We start from the raw sequence: 24036 nt of genomic DNA on the forward strand, positions 1-24036 counted from the left end.
ACTTGAGGTGAAGCAAAAAACATTGGTTGGTTGTTCATGGCTAATGAAAATGAAAACGATGAACCGCGGCGCTCCGCGTGGTCTGGAGAAGAAAGAAATGTCAGATTACAAATGACAAAACACAGTCGGTGTACAGTCGGAGTTGTAAGTGAGCTGTAGTTATAGTTTATTAATTAGACCATTTAACTGGTAGCTTGCTAAGCAACTGGTTTCCAAAGATCAAGAGGTCACATGAGAATCCATTGCAGGCAGGTTTCACATTATGTATTTGTGTCCTCACCAACAGTTGTTTGTGTCAGTCAGCTTCCTTTGGGGAGATAGATAGTTGACAATAATAGCAGCTCCTGAAGAGCTTAGCGTAGGCGCTACTATAGCATCAGTAATCAGAAACGGAGAGTTTTCCTTCTTTAAAAGAAGAGCAAAGACATTTCCCCATAAACAAGATGTTTTCACTCTTCCATAAATTGGCTGTTACATGAGTTTGTTGATCTGATTGGTTGAATTTTGTGCGACAGAATCTGATAGTCAGGTGGTTCTTCCAATCCCTTGCTGAGTACTTTTAGCCAGCGGCCTTTTCCAAACAGCTTTTCAGAGGACTTCCCTCATGGGTCTGTGTAACTGCACGACTTTCATTATCCCATAATAGAAGAACTGAGGAAGAATCAAACATAAGGTTGAGGTATGACTCTTAAACACACTGCAAACAGACTTTCAGTTCACTTTTTGCTTTGTACACCAAACAGGTCAGAGAGTGACATCCCTGTCCAACAACTGACGCACACTGAAAGACTAAATAAAATGCAGAACTCTACAACTCTGTACATTTCTCCTTGTCTGCCTACTAAAGTCTTCTTTTTATCTTATCATCTGCTACGATGACTAAAGTATATACAAACTTCCAAACCGCATTTTTAGATGCTTTAGTCCAACCTCGGAAAGATTGAGTCAGACTAACCCAGAATAAAGCATTTTCTCTAATGCTTTAATCTCTTAAAAGTTGTCTTCTTTGAGCTGCAAGCATGTCTGTTTGGTTGAATTGGCTGAATATTGTCTTCATCGCCTCTTTAGACTGTTTCCACAGTCTCAATGTCCCTGACATGGCGATAACAGGAATATTGATAAATAGCATCTGCAGTGGGATGGCAGTCTCGCTGGAATATGTTGTTTCCAGTGGGATCAGTGCTTCTCATCTCATTAACAGGAATGGCAAACTGACGTCATGCAGTCCCGGGGGACTGTAGCGCAGTACATCAGAGAGAGAAAAAGGGAAAGCTGTAAATTTGTATGAAGGCCATTTCCACGGTATCATACCAAGCGGCCTGTATCACATCAGAGCAGTGGATGCCGGTTGTGGTTGCAGGATTTGCATTTTGCTGATAGCTTTTCGAAATAACACCTCGTAAAACTGGCGTCAGAAGGGAAGTAAGCAATTTATTGCTCTGCATATCTGGCCATGTAGAGTCTTTTTAGATGCCTCACGCTTTGCTCTGGAAAAGGATGTGGTGGCCTAACGTAGCAAAAGCAAGCAATTAGTTAATGTGCTCTGTTAGAATTGGGGAGGGTTGTTGACTGTATAGCAAAACTGAAGGGCGTCATGTGATCAGATGTTTTGCATGTTTGTGTGTTGATGTGTATATTGTATTTCTTAACTTACTGCAGGGTGGGGTCTTTTCCACCTTGTTTCCTTCAGCTTATTCGCTCTCAGGGACAATAGCCTACCTCGTCTTTATGTCCTTGAGCTTGGGTGTGGTCTGGATTCTCCTCCGCATGCTTTTCTGTCTGATTTTGTGAGAGACACAGAGACCAAATGCACTATGAGTGTCTCATGGCTTTGACCTTTCCCATAAGAAGCCTTAAAAATGACTTGACATTTCAGTCATCAGCTAACCTTACCATTACTGTCTCTGCTCCGAATTTGTTCACTCTTTCAAGCAAATGCAAGCAAGTCAGACATAACTGATCAGCTCACAGCTTAGTCATGACCAATGTTTACATCAGTTCATGTAGCAGGTTTGGGCCAGCAGATGATCCGTCACGTCACTGACCACTGCCTCTGCCTCCGTCGTCGTAACTTAGTGATTTTAAAGCTGCACCTCTCCCCCTCCCCACAGGTAGACAGTGCCCAACATTAACACCAGCCAGGCTCTTGACGTGTAGAAATTGCATTTGTCAAATAATACCTTTTTTCCTGAAAGAACAATTAGAGCTTTTTCAGGTTGAAAATCAAAAACAGTATGGTTAGTTTATCCAAAATATTAGGCAGCAATAGCGCCTTGCATCTGATTTGCAAGAATAAACAACTCTTTTTTTTTTCTGTCATAAATAGAATAATCTTTGGATGTTAATTGAGTTGCCCCAGCAATGTTTCCCTGTTGGGAAGACATCGACCAACCAGTTTTCTTAACATATCATGTTTTATTTATTGCACGTAACTGTCAAGCTCGCTGGTAGATTTCTGAAATCAACACATTTGTCACATATCTTATTTCTGTCGCGGATCTTTTAAAACAAAGTAAAGAAACTGTTTATCTGCAGTACCACTCATATTTTTCACGGTAATCTTTTCAAGCTGAGTGAGTAACCTGGTAGTAAACTGCAGTGTTGATGTCCTGATGATGGAGTCATGTGGCGCGGGGTTCAGCTGCAGCTCAGAATCAATATCCTGAAGGGATCGGATGTGCGGCGTGGCTGTGCATATTCTGGGAGTCATTGAGGGCCCTGCAGGCCTCCCGCTGTCATCTTGATTGTAAAAAATATATATATATATCCTGTTGTATTCAGCATAGACTGCAAAAATGTCCTGGGAGATAAAGACTTTCCTCACAAAACACACGTTCTCTCAGGGAATAGTTTGTGAAATAGTTTTATTTTCCTTCTAGCTCAGTAAGATCGTTCTTTAGATCATAAGCATCATTATCAAAATATAAAAGAAATACTCATATTGAACCAGGGTGCTTTGTCATAGACATACCAGTCCAGTTAATTCGTTAAACTAATGTGTCAAGTTCAAAACAAAAAGTTGTGTTTTTAAGGAAACTTACGGTCTCAAACAGGGGGCCCCTGATTTCCTGTCAAGTGTTATTCAAAGCGTGAACACACACATAAGGCAAATTGACCGCAGATTTCTGTTGACATAAATGTTTCTTTCAGCAGAGACGATAGTGTCGTTTCATTGTCATCAATCTGAGTCTCTTGTCTTCAAGAATCAAGAAAATGCAGGAAACAGTGTGAAATTTTAAAAATAGAAATTTTCAGAAATGGAAAAAATACACCAGAAAACTGAATGTGTTGAATACTATATGACTACTGCCCTGCCAACCCCCCCCCCCCCCCCCCCACCACCACCACACACACACACACACACACAACTCAGGAGGACATTTGGGTAAGCGTATGACATACTTGCACACTTATAATAGGTTAACATAATGCACCACTTAAGCCGCATAAATGTAAGCACTAATGAAAACTAGCAATGAGGAGCAGTGAGGGAGAGCAGTGAAAATTGTTAGCATGAAAAATGGATGGGCTTCCAGCGATCCAAATGAGTTGTCTCACAGCAAAAAAAAAGATCCTCCCGCCATTAAATCATAGATGCATTTCATGCTGCCAGACTCTCACTGGCAGACCTCCACCAGACAGCACTGGACCTCCATTAGAAGCCAGACAAATCATCAACAACAGCAGCAGCATCCAGAACACGTCGACAAAACAGCAGAAACTAAAGCAACACCAATAATAAGACAATGTCTCCCAGGAGCATAAGTCAAAGGAACTTGTTTTTGTTTGTTTTGTTTTTTTTTAAGCCCACATTCTACTTGCAATGCATGCTATTGTTATCCAAAACACAACATAGGCCTCATTAATGCATTATTTTTTTCCTGCTTTCCAGGCAGCCGCACGTTTATCTGACTTCATGTCGGTATGATCTAAAAATAAACTTTCTTATAGGCAACTGAAGTTACATCACCGCAGCCCGGTAATGAAGGACTGCTTTGAGGACGTGTGTTTGCTCGTGTGCTATTGTGAATTGGCACGAGGGTTGCACTTTTAATTAAAAATTAATGGAAATTGCAATATTCCCTCCCGTAATTTTCAAATCACATGAAGATGCGATGTTTGGTAAAAGCTAATGGTGTGTCAAGGTAAGCTGCAGACTAAAGAAAACTTTTGTTTTTAATACAGATCCTAACAACAGTTATACCACGCTCATTTTAGCCTAAACATTTTTCAGTTAGAACAATGAAGTAAAATTAAGACTCCCACTCCTACTGCAAATCATTTGTCAATCATACTATCAGTCAAAAGAACTGTAATAATAAGATCGTTTTTTCAACATTTTCTATTAGTACTCCAAAATCCAGCACCGTAGAGAAATTATAAACACAGACATTGTGAAACACAGAATGAAAATTTGATCATTTCTTGTTCTTGCTCTTCATGTCATGTCTCATGGGGAAGTGGGTAATGCACTCGAACCTGCATGGGAACATATAGAGTCATGTGCCGGGGTATTTCTGTTGGTCTCTCTTATCTGTCTATCACAGGGTCCTAATGGGACGCGTAAAAGCCTAAGATCTATGAAACAGAAAGCAGACCATTAACCCTTGTACTGAAACACAGCTCTTTGGAGCCTTCCCCAGTGTAATCTGAGTCTTAAATGGACACACACACACACACGCACACACTGTTCTTTAGTTTGCAAAGTATTCTAAAATTCTATCTTACATTAGTGATGGACGGGAATTGATAAAACGCATTGATCTGCCTTTGCTGATGCGTAGAAACTGCTATGAAAAGTTCATAGTATTAAAAATATTCTTACGCACACACCAGCGTTACTGTAATAACACACTAAGCTATCAGCTAACATGCTGATCGATAAACTTATCGATTTTGTCTGTTAAACCTGTAACGTGACAAGTGCAGCGGTACAGTGGCTGTGGCTATTAAAAGTTTAGTCAAGTTGTAGAGGAGACTGTTATGGGATGTTTATCGCTGCTCGGAGGATAATGTGATCAGCGGTATGTGTTTGTTTGTTAGCAGGATATCTCAAAAATGAATGGGTGGATTTTGGTTAAATTTGGTGTGGAGATAATTGGCTAATGGTGTCAGATTATGAAAAAAAAAACTGAACATTACAACAACTAAAAAATAAACATAAAATTACAGATGTGAAATCTGCAAACCCGGCCGCCATCGGGATAATGTTGGTTTATGTCATCATGGGAACCAATATAGAGAAGAAGAAGAGGGAAATGTTGCTGTTCTCTCCCCCTTTCCTGTCAAGAGCTTTCATTTGGTATAATGGAACTGGCCGAGAATATGGCAGTACTTGACGGTGCTGATATTACTGCCATAATAAATGCAGATAATCTTTAGATTCATTTTTTCCTCAAAGCTTACTACCATCCATGCTTACCATTCATTGAACTGGCAACACGATGATGTCAGAAACACCCATCAATGTCAAAAGCAGGGTGAGATGTGGATGATGAAAAAGTAGGTCATGTAAAGGTCCTTGGTTTACGCGAATCGTTGCACTGTAAAAACAAACTAGGGGATCGGATTTTAACAAAGGTGAACTCTCTTGGGTTTCATGTGTGACAATGCACTGAGAAAAAAAAGTCTCATTTAAAGAAGTTGCAGAGCTCTTCTTCTTCTTTTTTTTTTTTACTGACTTAGTCTTGAGTACATAATGGTGATCTGAACATGATGTGCACGATTGATATGTATGAAAATCGTAATGCCTAAAACCAAAATCCTTTTTGGTTGCCCTCTCAGTTATGTGGTGTTCTCTGTTTGACCAGCAGAGAGCGCTAGAAGAGCAGACCTTCACCACAGCAGGGTCATGGTGGACATGAATGGAGCCTTGATGTGCCTGAATGTTTTGGACAGAATGACAGAGTGGAGTGATTCAGCAGATCTGCTCCATTCATGATGTGTGTTGTTACTGTTGTTGTTGTCTGATAACAGGAAAACATTCCAGACACATTATGTTAACAGTAACAGATCGTTTCCATGGTGCTGAGTTTTAAACTCCCAACATTCGCCGCACTGATAGAGAGAGACCTTGACTGTGTTGTACACACACACACACACACACACACACACACACACACACAAACAAACGCAGGACCCATCAAATCACATTGCATCAGCCACCAGTATTGAGGGTGCAGTGCGGTTGAGACTCAGACTGATCGACTTCCTCATCATACAGGGGGAAGCGTGTAACTTGCAGGTGATTATAAAGCCTCTGTTCCTGGCCTGCTGCTCCCCGGTCCCCCTCTGGACAGAGTGGTGTGTCCCGCCTCCTCTGCTGGCTCACCGTAGGACAGTCTGCACCAAAGTTCACCCTGCTCTTCTTCCTCTCTACTCTTCCTTTTCACTCATTCAAGTGGCAACTCTTTGTGTTAATGCTTTTATTAATATGATTTATGCATTCCATACTACCTCATTTTCACCTGTTCTGCCTGCACGTAGGAAAATGCACAATTGAGATCATGCAGAAGTCAAGCTGTTGTTGAACACTGTCTAATAGCTGCATGTATTTTAGCAGCATTCATCACCAGATGGGGGAGTTTACAGATCAGGGGTTTTATATGCTGCGCTAATCTCATCTAACATCTTCAAATAACTGGCTTCATCTGGGTGAGGAACAAAGGAAACAATGTTTTAAAAAAAGCAAGTTTGATTCCTACTTAGCCTAATCAATGGCATCATTAGATAACTGGGGATGACGGTGCTAAAATGTCATCAGGCTTCATTCACCTTTTACCACACCCGATATGTCCTGCAGTACATTTCTAGTTATACTTTAATTGATGGACAGCAGCATCGACACGTCACTCATTAAACGGATTCCTACACTTTCAAATCTGGTGTAGGAAGTTGGTACAGAAAGGTTATCAAATGAGCCCATTCACGTTAGTGCCACTGTTACCACTGGAACATTTTACCTAATTTTTCAATCTAATCTCCCATATTTACTAATCCAATCTGCCAATCTCACCATCTCAACAATTTATCATCCCTTCTTCTCAAGCATCTCTCTTTCCCTGAAGAAACAGTGTGTATTTGACTCTGTTAGCAGTAGAGAGATCAGCTGCAGCAGCAGCAGTAGCTGGGCCGTAGCCTCACTAAACCCCTCACACACTAAACACTCCTGTGACTGTAAGTCCCTTACAAACACTCCCATGAATGCATGTGAGTGAGCAAACACACACACACACACACACACACACACACACACACACACACACACACACACACACACACACACATTTGAAGCCACATCTGTTCACATGGAGTATGTACATCTGGACTGGGTCATTCCCTGTGGGAGTGTGTGTGTGTGTGTGTGTATGTGTGTGTGTGTGTGTGTGTGTGTGTGTGTGTGTGTGTGTGCACGCGTTTGTGTTAGGGGGGTTAAGTAATGAGTGAATGGATGGGTCTTACTGTCATTCATCAACCCTTTTCAGTCATCATCTCTCTTTCTCTCGTGCTTTTGCACATTTCATTCTCACTTTGCATTTAAAAACGTGTGGACTTTTTTTGTGAAAATGTGATAATCTAGTAACTTTTTCCTGGTGAGGTGTAATGCAAAGGTGTCCTACAATTTCTTCAAAGGAGAGAGACAACTGGAGACAGGAAAAGAAGATTTGAAGGAGAGAAACAGTCAGCAATTGTTTACTTCCAGTGTCGGTTGGAAGTAAGGATACGTTTTGGAGCCACTTGTTTTTTTTTCTTTATTCTTATTTTGATTTGATCATTTTCAGGGTTACTTTTGAGTAAAAGAGTTTTAAAATTCATTCCAAGATCTGTTATGTGACCATTTTTGGCCCCTACGAGGTTAAGTGTATATCGTAGGTATTCTGTACATGTTAGGAACCAGGTAGTACGGCTATATTTGGAGACAGGTAGCACAAGAGAGGTGAAGTTATGGCTCATGCTGCTGCCCACCTGAAGAAGGCCCGTGAGCTCGAGCAGCATCCAGAATACAGGGCGCTACAGAAAGCCAGAGAGAGGAGGAGGCGGCAGCGTGAGAGGGCTGAGCGGAAGCGGCAGGTAAAACACACAAAATCACAATGCAGACTCGGTCACATATGTTATGTCACATATCTAGTTCATTATGCTGCCATGGCCATTGTGTTAACATGGCCACTGGCTTAGCGGCTCATCTAGATGTTTCTATCCAATCTTCCATGCAAATGTGTGTGTCATGTGTTCAGGAGATGATGGGGGTAACCTTTTTTGTAGGTAGAAAGTATAACAGACCTAATCTACACACAAACCAGGTTACAAGGGAGATTTTTATGATGGCTTCTTTTTCAATCCGTGTTGGCATCGACTTCGAAAGAGTAGAGTTTATAATCCAGGATCCTGCATGACATGACTCACTGCTGGTCAATCTACACAAATCCTTGACAGATAACATCTGGTTCTCCATCAATTCAATCTTTGTACAGTTTCCTCTGACATAAGCACGCACCCACATACACACATACACAGGATAGCACATTTATAAGGTCTTTTTAATCGTAAGATAGCATGCAAATTCACACCAGCTACATGCACAATAATGACTGTGATACTGCCTCGCCTCTTGGGCACACAAATTGATCAATTTTAGATGGTGTTCCACTTGTTTGTGTGTTTGTTTGTCTGTCAGGGGAATTACACAAAAAACTTTGTGGCCGTTTTAACCAAACTTGGTGGAGGGGTGCAGTGTTGGTCAAGGAGGAACACATTGAAAAACAGGAAAGCCTTACACTTTGACGTACTCCTCCCAGCTGGTCAGTCAGATCTGTCTTAAATTTGGACAGAAATTAGAAGTGCTTTAAGAACTTGGTGGTGGGTTAGTGTGAAGAGTAAGTTTTGATTTGATTTCAGTATCGTTATTTTGCCATAGAACAGGAAACTGGTGAAACTGGACTCCACTGTCAGATCTTTTGATGTAACAAACATTTGATTCCCGTCAGAAAAGCAGCATAGCGTGTCCTCTTGCGCCACCCAGCTGAAGCGGCAAACAATGTTTGCATCACGGTACATGCATTAGCTCCTTCACGCAAAATCCAAAAAGTATCAGGTTTCACCTCCCTGTGTCTCTACAGAGCAGCCACGCACTGTGGCGTGCACATGGGTGCGGGGGCTCGATCACGGTAGCTTGCAGCTTTAATTAGGGCTAGAACACGGAAGCCCCAGGGGCTGAATGTTTGCCTGGCAGAGGAATGCACACACTCAGCTTCTAGTTTAGTCTAGTAGTTTGTAATCTTGTGAACAACGTCTAAAATAGGCTTCTGTTTTAAATCACAGGAAAGGGATAAGATAGTTGTGATAAATGAAAGGACAATGACTGTATGTGGCTGCTGGTGCAAATTTGACACAAACACACACGATGAAAACCCTATAAACAAATCATCAAGGAATGTGATGTGGACTTTGGAAAATATGAAATTCTATTCTATAATTATTTCAAAGAATGTGCTGAGAGAACATGAAAGACTTCTAAACACGGTCTACACAGGAAATGTTTTCTGTGGTGTTCTGTCGATGAACATGTGGTTCTGTGTAACACTAGATAATGAAGTGTGACCCGGCCACTTTGTTAAGGGTTGACCTCCTGCTCCTCCATCATAACCTTAGGTGTTCCTGGAGAGTACTGTACCACGGGTGGGGTGGTCTCCAGCCCTACTCAGACCCAGCTGTCATGCACCCCACCCTAGTCCCACACTGCAAGGGGTTGGTTGAAGAGACGATCTGGAATGGCAGAAAATAGCCAAGGCAGGAGAGACAGTGCGGGTGTTGTTTGTGGCAGCCGTTGTTATCCTACACAGAGGAGAGGAAATGTAGTCTGGGCTGGGGCCTTGGCAGGACTCGATACACTTAGAGCTGGAGGAATCTGATACTGAGGGGTTTTGGCTGGATGCAGGATAACGCTGAGTGGAGTACAGTAATGCTAGAGTGATGGTAATAGTGAAGTAAGTGCATGAGATTTGGCCCCAAGTCCATCAAGTTTGAACAGAAGAGGGGCAGATTTAATGGCCTTGTAGGATTTATTGATTTAGCCTAGTATCTGAAAAGTTGGATGGAGCGGATTTTTACCTGAAGAAGCAGACTTGGACAAACACAAAGACACTTGAGGCAGGTGTAGCAGTTAAAGATGGGCAACACTGCAACGTGTAAGGCCTGTAGCTCAGATAGAACTTTAGCTACCACAGATTTAATCACAGATTTCTACAGGCCGGCTGATTCTGGATCTGATGATTCACTGGTAAGAGGAAAGGAGACAGTGCTGCTGTAATAGCTTTGTCTTTTCTGTATTTCTTCAAAAATATGTTAATCTCGCTGCTTCTGATGTGTTTGAGTATGTTGTGACATCTCATTTCATGGATTTGACCCCTGATCCTACCCGGGGGGGCCTGCCTTCATCCCAGACATGAGATGGGGTGCCTGACTGTTGTTAACATTGCTGTCTGACATGTTGTTGTCTTAACCAGCCTTGAAAAAGGTTAAAACCTTGTTGACACTCTTCCAAACCCAAACAACAGAAAGTCTTCATCAAAAGTCATACAGCATTTATGTCGTACCATAAAAGCTCCATACATGTCATACATGTATGTACATTTAGTATGTTAAAATGTTTCTTGAATTAAACTCCTGGTTAAAGAGCAGTTTAGTTGACTGTTCAGAGAGGTCACATTAGCACATAACCCCATGATAGCTCAAATCATGCTTCCACTGTACAGTTAATGGATTAGTCAGTAGCCCCACCGTCCTGCTGATCACCTGGAACCAGGATCTACAATTTGAACCAGATCACCTTTAACTTATCACTCGGTTGTTGTAATTTTACCTCTCTGTTCACCAAATTTAATCAAAATAAATCACTTTTTTTTAAACAGGGATACATGATTTTGGATTTCTGATATCCAATACGATGATACAGTACAACTCACTCATCAAATATTTGAGGATGCCGATATTAGAAGTTATCATGATATTTATATTTTATTCTCCATTAAAAAAAACACACACACTTGAAGGAAATGAAACTTTTTTTTTAAGTCATTCATAAAATAACCTCGACTCACAATGCGATGACGGGCCAATTGTATTGTGCATCTCCACATTTTTAGGTAAAGATAATAACTGCAGATTTTTCAATTGTGAGGTTTTTTCCATTCTTCTTTGAGTTACTGGCAGTAAACATACTATGATTTTAGATTTTTGACAGCTGTGTTCGTACAAATGTTTATCCTGTCTTTGATACTGTTAAGGAATATTGGACTATTAAAGTGTCTGGTTTTTTTTTTTATCAAGCATGGTAGGAATTTGCCCTGTTATTCTTCATTTTGATCAACACATGAAGTACCATTAAAAAACATCTGTCCACTTTAAAATATCTTCTAAAGAGAAATAGTGTCAGAGTTTATGAAGAGACAGGAGTGTACTAAAAGTAACTAAATAGAAAGAAATGTACCCAATTTTTGATGGGGAAGATTTTCAGTGTATTACAGTATTTTCATATTTAAAGCACTCCTACAATATTTATATATTTTTAAGTGAGAGAAGATAATACTATTTTTGAGAAGATTTTATATTTAAGACCCTGTCAAAAACTTGCGGTGAAAAAAACGATGACGGATGTTGCAGTGAAACATCTCAGGTTTTCTTGAGGAGACTTGATGGATGATATTGAATCCGGGTGGAGGAAGAGGACCCCCTTTGAACAGTCTTCTGATCTACCATCCCCACATAGAATCAGAGAACTGGGTCAACATTTTTGAGGAGCTATGTGTGAAAAATAAATATGTACATGCGCATAAATTCAGCTGTCTTACGTGTGTGTGTGTGTGTGTGTGTGTGTGTGTGTGTGTGTGAGTGAGTGTGATAGAGAGAGAGGGAGAGAGGGAGAGAGAGAGAGACAGCTGTTAGTGCATTCTTGGTCTCTGGCGGTAAAAGGAGCCCACACAGACAAGCTCTTGACATAAAGGGGTAGTCTGCTAGTTTAAAAGACACAGAAATCAAATATATACAGTCAAGTTTTTGACTACATTTACAATTATTACCTTTTCTTTTATTAGGGCGGCTCGGTGGTGCAGTGGTTAGCACTGTTGCCTCACAGCAAGAAGGTGCCGGGTTTAAGTCCCGGCTCCATCACAGGATCTTTCTGTGTGAGTCTCCGTGTTCTCCCTGTTCCTGTGTGGGTTCTCTCTGGTACTCCAGCTTCCTCCCACAGTCCAAAGACATCAAGAGGGGACGAGGCTGACTGATACTCTAAATTGACCGTAGGTGTGGCTGTGAGTGAATGGTTGTCTGTCTCTATGTGTTGGTCCTGTGATGGACTGGTGACCCGACCAGGGTGAACCCCACTTTTGCCCAAAAGCCGCTGGGATAGGCTCCAGACCCCCATGACCCTTAACCGGACAAGAAAATGGATGGATGGATGGACCTTTTTATTAATGTTATTTCATATAAAACTCAGTTGTATTAGAATACAATATAATTGTGTTCTCAGGCCACCCCGTTCAAATCACCTACCACTTAAAAAAAACAAAAGCACACCTGAAACTCTGATCCCACTCTGAAAAATTAAACTATAAATATCTGCCATCTCTAACATTGGCTTCCATCTGTGTTTTTCTCTCCAGTCGGACAGTAACACCAGTTTCCTGCGGGCTGCCAGAGCAGGGAACATCGATAAAGTTCTTGAGTTCTTGAAGAATGGAGTCGACATAAGCACCAGTAACCAGGTAAGGAAACTTCTCAGCGGCCTCACCAGACCAACTGTACAAATATATTTAGTGATCTTAATTCATCACAGTATGACATAGCCTCTGTCTTACATTTTTTACTCTATTAGACTAAAAACTGCATTTGTCAGTAGTCTAGATTGGAACTCTGCCAATATGACCATTGTTTTTTTCAGGATGGTATTTTTTTTATTTTTTTTTTACGTCCATTCTACAGTAGCTTTGTTTCCACCTTCTCTACATTTCTCACTGTAATCTCTACTATTGCAGTCCAATCCTTGTCTATATACTCAGCAACACACTGCACGTGTAATACAAGCTACTGTCACAGCAGCAGGTCAAAGTCCACCTGTCCATCAACCTGCTGGATCTAATCTGCAGTGTCACGGCGATGTGCCAACAGGAGTTGGTCAGCACATACCTAAACTCTCCCGCCTCTCTCCATGCCAACCCTCATATCTGCAGTTACCTCCCTACAACTGTGCCCCACCTCGCCCATTCTTCCCACCAATCTCAGCTGTATTGGAAAGTTCGCCATCGCTCCGACAGCTGTCCGTACCCCCCAATACCCACCCTCACCCACATTCCACTGGGGAGCAGGGAGTGAGGAGGGTGTGAAATATCTTGACTCTAGAGCTCAGTGCACATCTCCGACACGGCGTTGTCAGAATGATTTACTGTAGTCACAAGGTAGCTTAAAGAAGGAGAGGGGCTACGTGAGTGTGTGCTGTCTCATTGCTCCTTTTTGTTATTCTCTTTAATAGCAACTATTTATATGCTGGGCTGTCATTGGTTGGCTGAGAGGAAGTGGCAGCTGCCCACTTATAGCTCTGCAGCTATTTGTTGTCATAGGTACCTTGGGTTTTGTTTTGTGAGTCCAGAGGGAAGCCTGCTTATTCAGACACACACACACTCACATTCACACACACACACACACACACACACACACACAGCTACATTTCCCTCTCTGCAACAGGAGAGCCCTGCCCTTCATACTATCAGTCAGGGGGTCAGATGATGATATTTGAGCGCTTGTCAGGTGATGAAAAATGTGATTGACATTAACACACATCTATGCCAGTGTTTCCCTCACTGTGCATGCTTACTTGCTTGTGTGTTTTTGTGTGTGTATATTTAAGCCACTTTCATGGATAAAACCCATACTTAAAACCATTAACTTATGGACATGTCCATTTGTAGCCAATACTGTTTCCTTAATTTTCAAAAAGGTGATGCGTTATGGTTATGTTTTTTTTTTTTTTAAATGAGTCTTTAGATAATTGCTCAAGGCAAAATGCATATTCTAACACTGACATACAGAACAGCTGACTCCAGGGACCCTGCAGTATCCCATCTTTCCATTAGCTGTCTGGGCTGTAGCTCGATCCATGGTGATGGGAACATCACCCACAGACTTTAACTCCCGTGGTCCCATATCCTCTCAGAGACAACCGTGACATGATGCCATTTGATCTGTGGTGATAGATGCCAGTTTACACAACCTCTGCAGTGAAGCTGAAATGATCACTCAAAAGTATTGTGTTACTACTGATTAGCAGAAATATAGCTCTCAAGGAAACCAGTGGATCAGAATCGCGTCAGTGGAAAAGCACTCGGTACAATTACGGAGCCATTATCTGTAATACCACAGTCATCAGTGCAGTCAGCAGAGTCCGAGCTCTGCTGCTAAGAGCTTCCATGGACATTAAACTATATAACTAATGTTTGCAATCTGGTTAATACGATTGATTGATCTGCGGTAAATTCAGAATGTAGCATATGTTCCTGTCTAATCTGCACTTATTGGAATTGTGTTTATCTGCTGATCACTAAGATACACTAGTAGTAATAGCACAAGGAATAGAGCTGACATCCATGCAGTGTGAAGCTTTTATACAATTTATTGTTGCTTTTTGTTGTGCATAAAGAAGGGATTCAGTTAATGTATCATAAAAATAATAAAGCATATATGGTACCTGAAGTGTTTGTAAGTCATCAGGAAGTCCTGAGCCATCCCTCAGGAATCTCAAGAGTTTCCCTTGGCGGTGTCTTCATTCATGACAAGATCCTAGAAAGCAGCAACAGCGGCTAAAGTGCAGCGCCAAAAGGCTTCAGACTGTCCAAGTACAGGCAGAGACGGAGATACTCTTCCTGCTTGCCAAATTCAAACCATCCCTCTCTATTTCACAAGCTTTCTGAATGAGTAAAGGAAATCAATATCTCAGTTTTAGGGACTTTTGGATTTTTTTTGGCCTGTTTTTAGAACATTTGTTCAGTTTTAGGTGACATTAGCCCCAGAATGTTACATTATACAATAGATGTGCAAGAGTTCGTGTCATTTGTGTGTGTTGGGTATTTCAATGTCCTCACAATAAAAAGCCAGACTTCCCCTCTAATCTATCCAAATGTTAATCCTTAGTGAGTGATATTACTCTTTAATCTGCACGCATTTATATTATTTCTTCTTTTTTACTAACACTCATCCCACATGACGCTTAGGAGTACAAAGTAACATCAAATAACTGTTTCCATTTATTACCATGTGTGGTTATAAGAAAGGTCAGCTGTCAAAGGGGCGTGAGATTAAATCTCTGTTGGCTGCAGCTCCCGTGTGCGTTGCTCCTGCCAGGGATCAGTGCTCTGTGCCGCACGTCCATTAGCTAAATGAAGCTTTTACTTACAGTTCGGAGAAAAAGGAGATTTAGAGTTTGTGTGAGTGTGTCTGTTGTTCAGATGTGATTTATGCGCTTTAATAAGATTGTGTAATTTTTGCTGTGTCAGTCATTGCACTGCCGTTTCAACACTGATGTCACACGAAGCTGAAACCGGTGACTCTGAATGCACTCGCAAACTACAGGTATGATAGTCCAGAGTCACGTTTGGAAGTTGTTTCATTTAGCCAGTTGGCATTGCCGTGAAAATGTCACTGACTGGCTGTTTTATTGAGGTCATGGCGGAAAGCAATGGCAGCGAGACCAGACGAGTACGACGAGCAACCCCAGCTCACCTGGTAGTGATGATGACAGTCTGAAATGATCAAATTAGTCAGCTGATTGGTTCACAAAGTGGTTGATGATTTATTGTCAAGTTAACATGTAAAATCGTAACTGCTTGCAGATTTGCAGATGTGTGCATCTGTCTGGTGTTTTTTTTTTCCAACTCTTTCTGCGAATTGTTTTGGTTTCGAATTTTAAACTCTCACCTTTGGCTTTAGTAAACCGCTTCTGCTCCGTCTCTCTGCCTCTGTCCGCTGCTGGCAGCGCCTCTGTCCTGGAATCGCAATCCAAACCCATCCTGATAATCTCATTATCATTGCACCAACAAATAAAGCAAGCCATACACAAAACCTACTGAAGACAATTATAAGTAAAGTATTTTCATACCCATACTGCAGCTGATGTGATGTCATGCCTCATTTTTATCATGGTGTCACTCTGGTCAGGAAATGGAAGATGGAGTTTACCCTGTTAGCAGCACGAGCATGAACGCCACCTGCAGCGAATTGGTATCAGAAGATGATGCAAGCTCTCGTTTTTAGCCTTTTACAGTCAAAAGTCAGACTGATGCCATTCACTGGCCCAGTCACATACACACTGTTGCCTCTGAGTTTGTCCTCTTTTCTTCATCTTCAATTGCTTCTAAATAGGAGTGTCCACATACGTGTCCTACTTACCCTTTATGACTGTGCAGAAACATGGGAGAAACATGACACCCTGTGTGGCATTTGGCAACTCAGTGCGTGTGTGGGTGCGTGTGTGTGTGTGTGTGTGCGCGCGCACGGAGGTGCGTGTGTGTGTGTATCACCCTATTTGTATGTGTGTGACTGTGTGTTGTACGTGCACAAGAGGGCAATGAAAGAGGTGTTAGCAACATAACGGCTCGTCTCATCAGTGCCAGGATAGTCTTCAGAGCCAGGAGAAACGGGGAAGACGAAATCAGACGGCGCCGGGACATTGGACCAACCAAGGAGGGTTGAGGAGAGGAGAAGAGGACCACTGATGATAATTGGAGCTCCATCACTCCTAAGTCCAACTTGGAGTGCAATTTAAGAAGGAAAAAGAATAAGGCAAGCAAGGTTTTTGAGACAGTTTGACTAGTCGGAAAAAAGAAGCAGGGAATCTGAGGGATAGAAACAAGGGATCCGATGGATGAAGAGGAGGATGAGGTGAATCATTTTTCTGTGTTTATATGCGTTTGTCTCAGAGGAAATGTGTGTGTGCATGAGTATGTTATAAAAATACATCCGTCGAGCTGTGATTGCTGCTGTAGTGAAACATTTTGACTGTACTTGCCTCCTTCTGAGCTGCTGCTGCTCACCTGTGGCTCCTCACCATGGATCAAAAGTTTTTGATGTAAAGCTCACACCAAACCTGCCTGCGGAGGAAGATCAGCCACGCTTTCTTGTGATGAGTCCCTGACTGCTTGTGTGTGTGTGTGTGTGTGTGTGTGTGTATGCGCGTGCGTGCGTGTGTGTGAGCGAGAATGAGTGTGTGATGTCAAAATATGCATCTGTTTCTTTTCCAGACTTGCATTCAAAATTGAAAGTCGTGCTCCTGAAAGAGAAAAAAAAGAAGCAGCTACTTTCAACTGCATATTTTACCTCCAGAAAAATGTTCAAATATTTAATCTAAGTCTTCAAAGAAAAAGATATGATATGACATGTTTTTTTAATCTTGCAATATTGATAACTAGCTTCATTCTTCATTAATTTCACCAGGGATAAAAAAAAAAACTGTGCAGTGGTAGTGCTCAGTTACTGATTATATAACATTCTACTGAAAACTTCGGCGGCACATTCTCTTACAGTTTGACTTTAAAATTTCACTTAATGTGACAAGAAATGTCTGGATTATTGCATGAAATTGTAAAGAAATTCACCACATTCTGGAGTCTTGGGGAATCTTGATATACTGCCCATGATGTGATGCGGTTAGACTGTGTGTAATAATCTGAAGTTGGTTGTTTTTCCTCTCAGAATGGTCTGAATGCCCTTCACCTGGCAGCTAAGGAGGGACACCAGGATTTAGTGGAGGAACTATTAGAGAGAGGAGCACCTGTTGACTCTCCCACCAAGGTAAACACACATCGACACTACCATTAGGCTTTTATCAACTTTATTATGCCTCAGGGGTGGCTTGGTAGCTCAGTTGGTAGAGCGTCATCTACGTTGGCAGTCTCATTTCCTATCTTTCTCCTTCCACTGCTCTTCTCTAATAAAGGCCCCAAAAAAGAAAAGAAATCCAATACAGACAAATGGGTTTGGGTGAGAAAAACTTGCATTATGCCTCTGCGCCGGTGGATCCACAGCTGGCAGCGTTATAGTTTCAGGTTATCCACCTATCCGTCACTTTATTGTGAATGTCTTAGAACCACCTCGGCTGAAGAGCTTTAAATTCGTCACGAACGATCACCTGGACTCAAGGATGAACTGCTTACCTTTTGAGATCACAGCGAATGTGCAAAAATGTTTCTGGACTCTAGAATTTACTCTCTGACGATGACAAAATCTCAAACAAATGTCTAACGTCATGAAATGATTCAATTTCACATCCAGAGGGTTACAGTGTTACATCATGCTGTTCCATTTTCATGAGCCGTGCCATCCCAGTTACACCACACACTTAAAACCTTTGGTTAAATTGCTTTATAATCTGCACTACATACAGTACAGTATATGATAAGCACCAACATGGATGTGAACTGCTCAACTACAAGGCGATAACTTTAGTTTCCAGATATAAAGATAGTATATCAGAACTTTGTTGCTGTTATCCTCTGCGGGTTATCCTGTACTTGTTTATCTGTCCTACACTTGTTATCCGCATTAAAGATGTGTATTTTGGGCTATGAAAATATTATTGATATGACCGTAGCTCTCCGGTGTTGATCCAAGTCCTATGTTAGAGAGTGGAAGGTACAGGGGAGGGAGGGAAGGGAGTGACAGCTGAGTGACAGACAGACACAAGATAGAATGACTACTGGAGGGAGTTTTGATGAATGTAACATGTAGTGATGTCAGTTGCATTGTAACTCACCATGTGGAGTCCTACTTCAGCTGAAATCATGAAACTGAAGAGAGGTTTAGTTTTATTGTTGTGTATTGTTGTGGGAGGGGTCTAAACTTTTCCTCTTGGGGAGCCAGAACTCAAACTTAATTGAGGGCAACTGCCTCACTACATCTGTTGGACCAAATCAAAACTTTTGGCTTCCCAAATTTGGCCCGTGGGCTTCACTTACGGCAGCCCTGATTGAGAGAACATTTCCCTATTTTATCCCTAATTGTAAGAGAAATTTTAAGAAAATATTGTCAGTTTTAAAACACGTTTAAATTTGGAAGTGTTTCAGGTGACCTTTTAGTGTAGCTTAGGTAGTGTGTATTTGGATGCGCCAGATGCAGCCAGTCTCTGCCACTTTATTTTCGGGGTGGGCGGGCTCAAAAGTTTAAGAAACCCCTGTTTTAAATAAACAGGCACTGAAGATATCATTACTACAAGAACTACATCAAATATTTTTTGTATGGCCTTTTTTCATTAAAGTGTACATCATGATGTTAGAATGTTAAACGAGGGTTCTTACGAATGACATTTCAGAGAGAGATCACGTTGGACTCTGGTTGAATCATCGGAGGACTGAGAGTGAGTGTAAGGGAAACTGCTTGGCAAGCTGCTCGTTATGTGACTCTCTGAAGGTCTCATGTGCCAGACTTAACAGCCAGTAACATGAAACATCCAGCATTGTCGCCGCCGCCACCCCCCCCCCCAACCCACGTCCTTGGATTGACACAAAGATGGCCTTTGACATTAAAAAGTCAGGAACCCTCACATCCTGAAAATTAAAACTTAAATACTTGCATATTGATATATTTAGCTTTCATTTTTTTTCGTCAGCGTTAGGTTATATCCCACCTTTTACTTTAAAACTAAAACTGAACTGCAGTATACAGTAGTAGCGGCTGATTAGCGTCACCACTGTGCTGTGCACATGACTGCTATGTTTAATCCTAATCCCAATCGTACAATGGCACATATCTATTCCCGCTGGTTGTATCTGTCAGTTCACATGTAGAGACAAATGGCTGCTGCACTCTTTATGTTTTAGTTGATCTAGCAGGAGATTTAATGTCCAATCCACAGCCTGGCCCATGAGAGTCTAGTTGAATGGCAGCGCCCACTTCTCTTCAATGCAGGCTGAGCAAACTGGAACACATTGTTGAAATTGTTGGGATTGATGATGCTATTTTTTAATACCTTAGTTTTTGGGTTCAGAATATTACTTCCCAATCCTATTTCAAATCACAGGTTCCTGTATCCAACATACATATTTTAAAATTGATTTTTAAATAGTTTAAACCAACAAGACCAACGCATACCTTCCAGCACTGGCTCATAGCCTTAACCTCTTGTTTTATTCTGCAGAAAGGAAATACTGCCCTTCATATCGCCTCATTGGCTGGGCAAAGAGAAGTCGTCCGACTACTGGTGAAGAGAGGAGCAGATGTCAACTCTCAGTCACAGGTGAGGGGTCATTCAGGGGACGTAGAACCACCACCATCAACATCATATATGATCTTTGATAACTATGCATGTTGTCTCCACAGAATGGCTTCACTCCGCTCTACATGGCTGCCCAGGAGAACCACTTGGAGGTAGTCAGGTACCTGTTGGAAAATGAGGGGAACCAAAGCATTGCAACAGAGGTACGTTGGACTGTAAAGCCTCTGCAAATCTGAATCTGAATCAAAAATTTTATATCCTGATTTGCACTTTGACTTTTCTTAATTCACTCCGACAGGATGGCTTCACGCCACTTGCCATCGCGCTACAGCAGGGCCACAACTCAGTGGTCTCACTACTGTTGGAGCATGACACCAAGGGCAAAGTACGCCTCCCAGCCCTGCACATTGCAGCTCGCAAGGACGATACCAAGTCTGCCGCGCTGCTGTTGCAGAATGACCACAATGCTGATGTCCAGTCTAAGGTAAGGGAAGTACAGTAGTGAGATGTTTATGGAAGAGCAGGGTGACATTCAGTGATATTCCATATCAGTTTGGTAACTGTTGCTAACTTCCTGTGGCTGCCATATTTGAGTGTTGATTTCTATAATAGATGGATAATAAGATCTGGATACAGGAAGTGTTCCAGTTGTTGAAGCCAATTGGACATACTGGCTCAACCATGTAATTACAAGTATGAGATCAATCTTGGAATGCACACTTTTACGGAGCCATGGTCCATTTCAGAATATGACTAAATTGATTGACGTGGGGTTTTTTTAGTCACTGTTTGCATCCTTATGTTTTCAACCCATGTGACCTTGTAAACGTACCCTGTGTAATCAGGTGTTGTGAAAAGCCCTTCCCTTAACAGCCCACCGCCCTGTTCCTCCTTTCTCTCTATGCATCCTAACCAGATGATGGTCAATAGAACCACAGAGGTATACAGAATCACCACTACTTCTTTCATCCCTTATTGTCTCTTCTGACCATCTCTTTTTGTCCTGATCTTTCCCTTATTTATTCAGTTAGGATTTGTGAAATCATGCATGTTTGAAAAAATATACGTACCAATATGAAAGCATGTAGCCGCCATGCAGTACGACACACTCCTGCATGGCTGACAATGAACGGTTTTATATTAATGTATCCCAGACAATGTTAGTTTACTGCAATGGATTATCTCTTTCTTTGATTGAGTATATATATTTTAAAATGAATTTGTCATTGTGTTTAACCACTGCCAGCACTCCATTATCTCAGTTCTCACCTCTTTATTTACTTCTCTACATGTTCTATAGCATGTGTTCTTCCAAGCACGTTGAGATTGTTGATTTTCTTCTCTAAGACACGTCGATCTTTAAGTTAACTCTGTTTCTTAATTAAATTGCACCATGTCTATCAGAATGGGAAGGTAAGGAGCAAAGCCACCTATAAATGTTTACTGTAGATACTTGTATACTCGTGTCTAGAGCTTATATATAAATGTCCATTTGTCCGTCAGCAGATACTTATAGTGAGTCGTTGCTTTGTGTATTTCAGTTTGGGGTTTAAATGTCTTTTTCTTTTTTAACGGCTTTGATTTCTTTTCAAAATGTGTTTCTTTCATCCAGCATGGCAGGATTACACGGTTATTGCATGCATTATGTATAGCATGTGCTATTTTGGGGCATGCTCCTTTCTAGACTTCCTCTCAGGTCAATGTGTCTGTTTTTTATTTTTCAACATGCCACCTCATGTAATACTGAATCAGCTTTCTTCGTGTATCTGCATCACTTTCTTACTCTTCTTTTGCAACCTGTCTCTGTCTTCACCTAATGTTCGTTGTGATTCTGCCTCTATTTTTCATCACTCTAACTCTCTCGTTCCTCCTGTCTCTCTCTCCATGTCTGCTTCAAACAGAGTGGTTTCACCCCTCTGCACATCGCTGCTCACTATGGCAACGTGAATGTCTCCACCCTGTTGCTGAACAGAGGAGCTGCTGTGGACTTCACAGCCAGGGTAGCGCCCCATTTCCACTTCTCTTAACACATTAAGACTACTTAAGTGCACACTTTCACACAGCAGCTTGCAGACTCGTGTTAGAAACAATAGGGAAGTCAATGAATACTTTAAAACTGCTTTTTCCTGTAGTCCCCCATGCCGATACAAATAGTTGTTTTTTTGTTGTTGTTGTTTTTTCTTTGTAACTCAAGTCAGTGCGTGGTTCATTTTTGTGATTCCCATTATTCAATTGAGCAAAAAAAAAAGTCTTGGCCTCCAGATTTGGTGTATAAAATGTGTTATAGTAGTATTAGTATCAGTAGTATTAAAAGTTACAGCGATCCAGTCTCAGAAAGGACAAGATTCAAGTACATCATTTGTATTTATTGCAACAATTGTTCAGGGTTATTTGTCGTTAACGCTCTGTTGCTTCTTCGTGTGCCCTGTTAGAATGGAATAACTCCTCTTCATGTGGCCTCAAAGAGAGGAAACACCAATATGGTGGTGCTGCTGATGGACAGAGGAGCTCAGATAGATGCTAAAACCAGGGTGAGTCTATATAGCTACTTCTACAATCCTGCAGCTATCCTCTAATGACTGTTTGATAAGGAAAGCAACTAAAATGTATGTCCATGCTTTTCCTAAATAAAATGTCTGTGTGTGTGTGTGATTGACACCCAGGATGGGCTGACTCCCCTGCATTGTGCAGCCAGGAGCGGACACGACCCCGCTGTGGAGCTGCTGCTGGAGAGAGGAGCACCCATCTTAGCCAGGACCAAGGTGAGTACACTTGCTGTCTGCACTGGCACAACATGCCACAGAACCTCTGCTACCTCTGAATAATGGATAAATACAAATCTGTACACATCTCTACCATCTCTTCCTTCACTTTACTACTTTTCTGCTCTTTTGCATCGATCCATGTATTGTAACTTTTGCCCTCACACAGAACGGACTGTCCCCGCTACACATGTCAGCCCAGGGAGACCACGTAGAGTGTGTAAAACTCCTGCTGCAGCACAAGGCGCCCGTGGATGATGTCACACTAGACTACCTGACAGCGTTGCACGTGGCAGCTCACTGTGGCCACTACAGAGTCACCAAGCTACTGTTGGACAAGAAGGCGAATCCCAATGCTAGAGCACTGGTGTGTATTCACAACTGTAATTGACAATCTTTATTTTTCCTGTCTGAGGATCAAACTTTTAAATATTACTTTTCCACCAGAATGGTTTCACTCCTCTACACATCGCTTGTAAGAAGAACAGAGTGAAGGTGATGGAACTGTTGGTGAAATATGGTGCATCGATCCAGGCCATTACAGAGGTGAGGCACCTGGTAGCATCTGTAAATATCCTAAGGTTTTCTACGCTTGTGCCAAATGCATAGTCTCTTTGTTGTTGTTTTTGTTTTTACTTTTTCTGTTATGCTAATTGTCTTTGTTCTTGTATTTCCCTCCAGTCTGGCCTGACTCCCATCCACGTCGCTGCTTTCATGGGCCACCTCAACATTGTTCTACTTCTGCTGCAGAATGGAGCCTCACCTGATGTCCGTAACATTGTGAGTATTCATTTGGCAAGTACTCAGCCCAGCAGCTATTCAAACACACCACCAAGGTTTCATTCAGCAAAGTGACTCGGTTGATATTCTTTTTCGCTGTCTTGGCTCAATAGCGTGGTGAGACAGCTCTCCACATGGCAGCACGAGCAGGTCAGATGGAAGTAGTGCGCTGTTTGCTGAGGAATGGAGCGTTGGTGGATGCCATGGCCAGGGTGAGTCATGATTGGAGTCAATCCCTGTTTG

General features: G+C 41.8%; 1 protein-coding gene across 7 annotated transcripts in view; it reads left to right on the top strand.

Annotated features, from left to right (window-relative positions):
• ank2a (ankyrin 2a, neuronal) overlaps positions 1–24036 on the top strand; it is an 80181-nt gene that overhangs the window by 5877 nt on the left and 50268 nt on the right. For 4 of the 7 annotated variants that reach the window (XM_086211408.1, XM_086211411.1, XM_086211410.1 and 1 more), the window contains exons 2-13: positions 12657–12758; positions 17734–17832; positions 20174–20272; positions 20356–20454; positions 20550–20735; positions 22153–22251; positions 22684–22782; positions 22915–23013; positions 23183–23380; positions 23461–23559; positions 23695–23793; positions 23907–24005. In XM_086211408.1, the coding sequence (XP_086067534.1) occupies positions 12657–12758; positions 17734–17832; positions 20174–20272; positions 20356–20454; positions 20550–20735; positions 22153–22251; positions 22684–22782; positions 22915–23013; positions 23183–23380; positions 23461–23559; positions 23695–23793; positions 23907–24005 (1377 nt within the window). Of the gene's footprint in view, positions 1–7493; positions 8071–12656; positions 12759–17733; positions 17833–20173; positions 20273–20355; positions 20455–20549; positions 20736–22152; positions 22252–22683; positions 22783–22914; positions 23014–23182; positions 23381–23460; positions 23560–23694; positions 23794–23906; positions 24006–24036 lie in introns of those variants that run through there. The other 3 variants (XM_086211409.1, XM_086211413.1, XM_086211414.1) reach the window with 1 other exon arrangement.

The sequence above is a fragment of the Aulostomus chinensis genome, chromosome 8 (genome assembly GCF_037954235.1).
Source record: "Aulostomus chinensis isolate RoL2024-O1b breed Wild chromosome 8, RoL_Achi_v1.0, whole genome shotgun sequence".
NCBI lineage: Eukaryota > Metazoa > Chordata > Actinopteri > Syngnathiformes > Aulostomidae > Aulostomus > Aulostomus chinensis.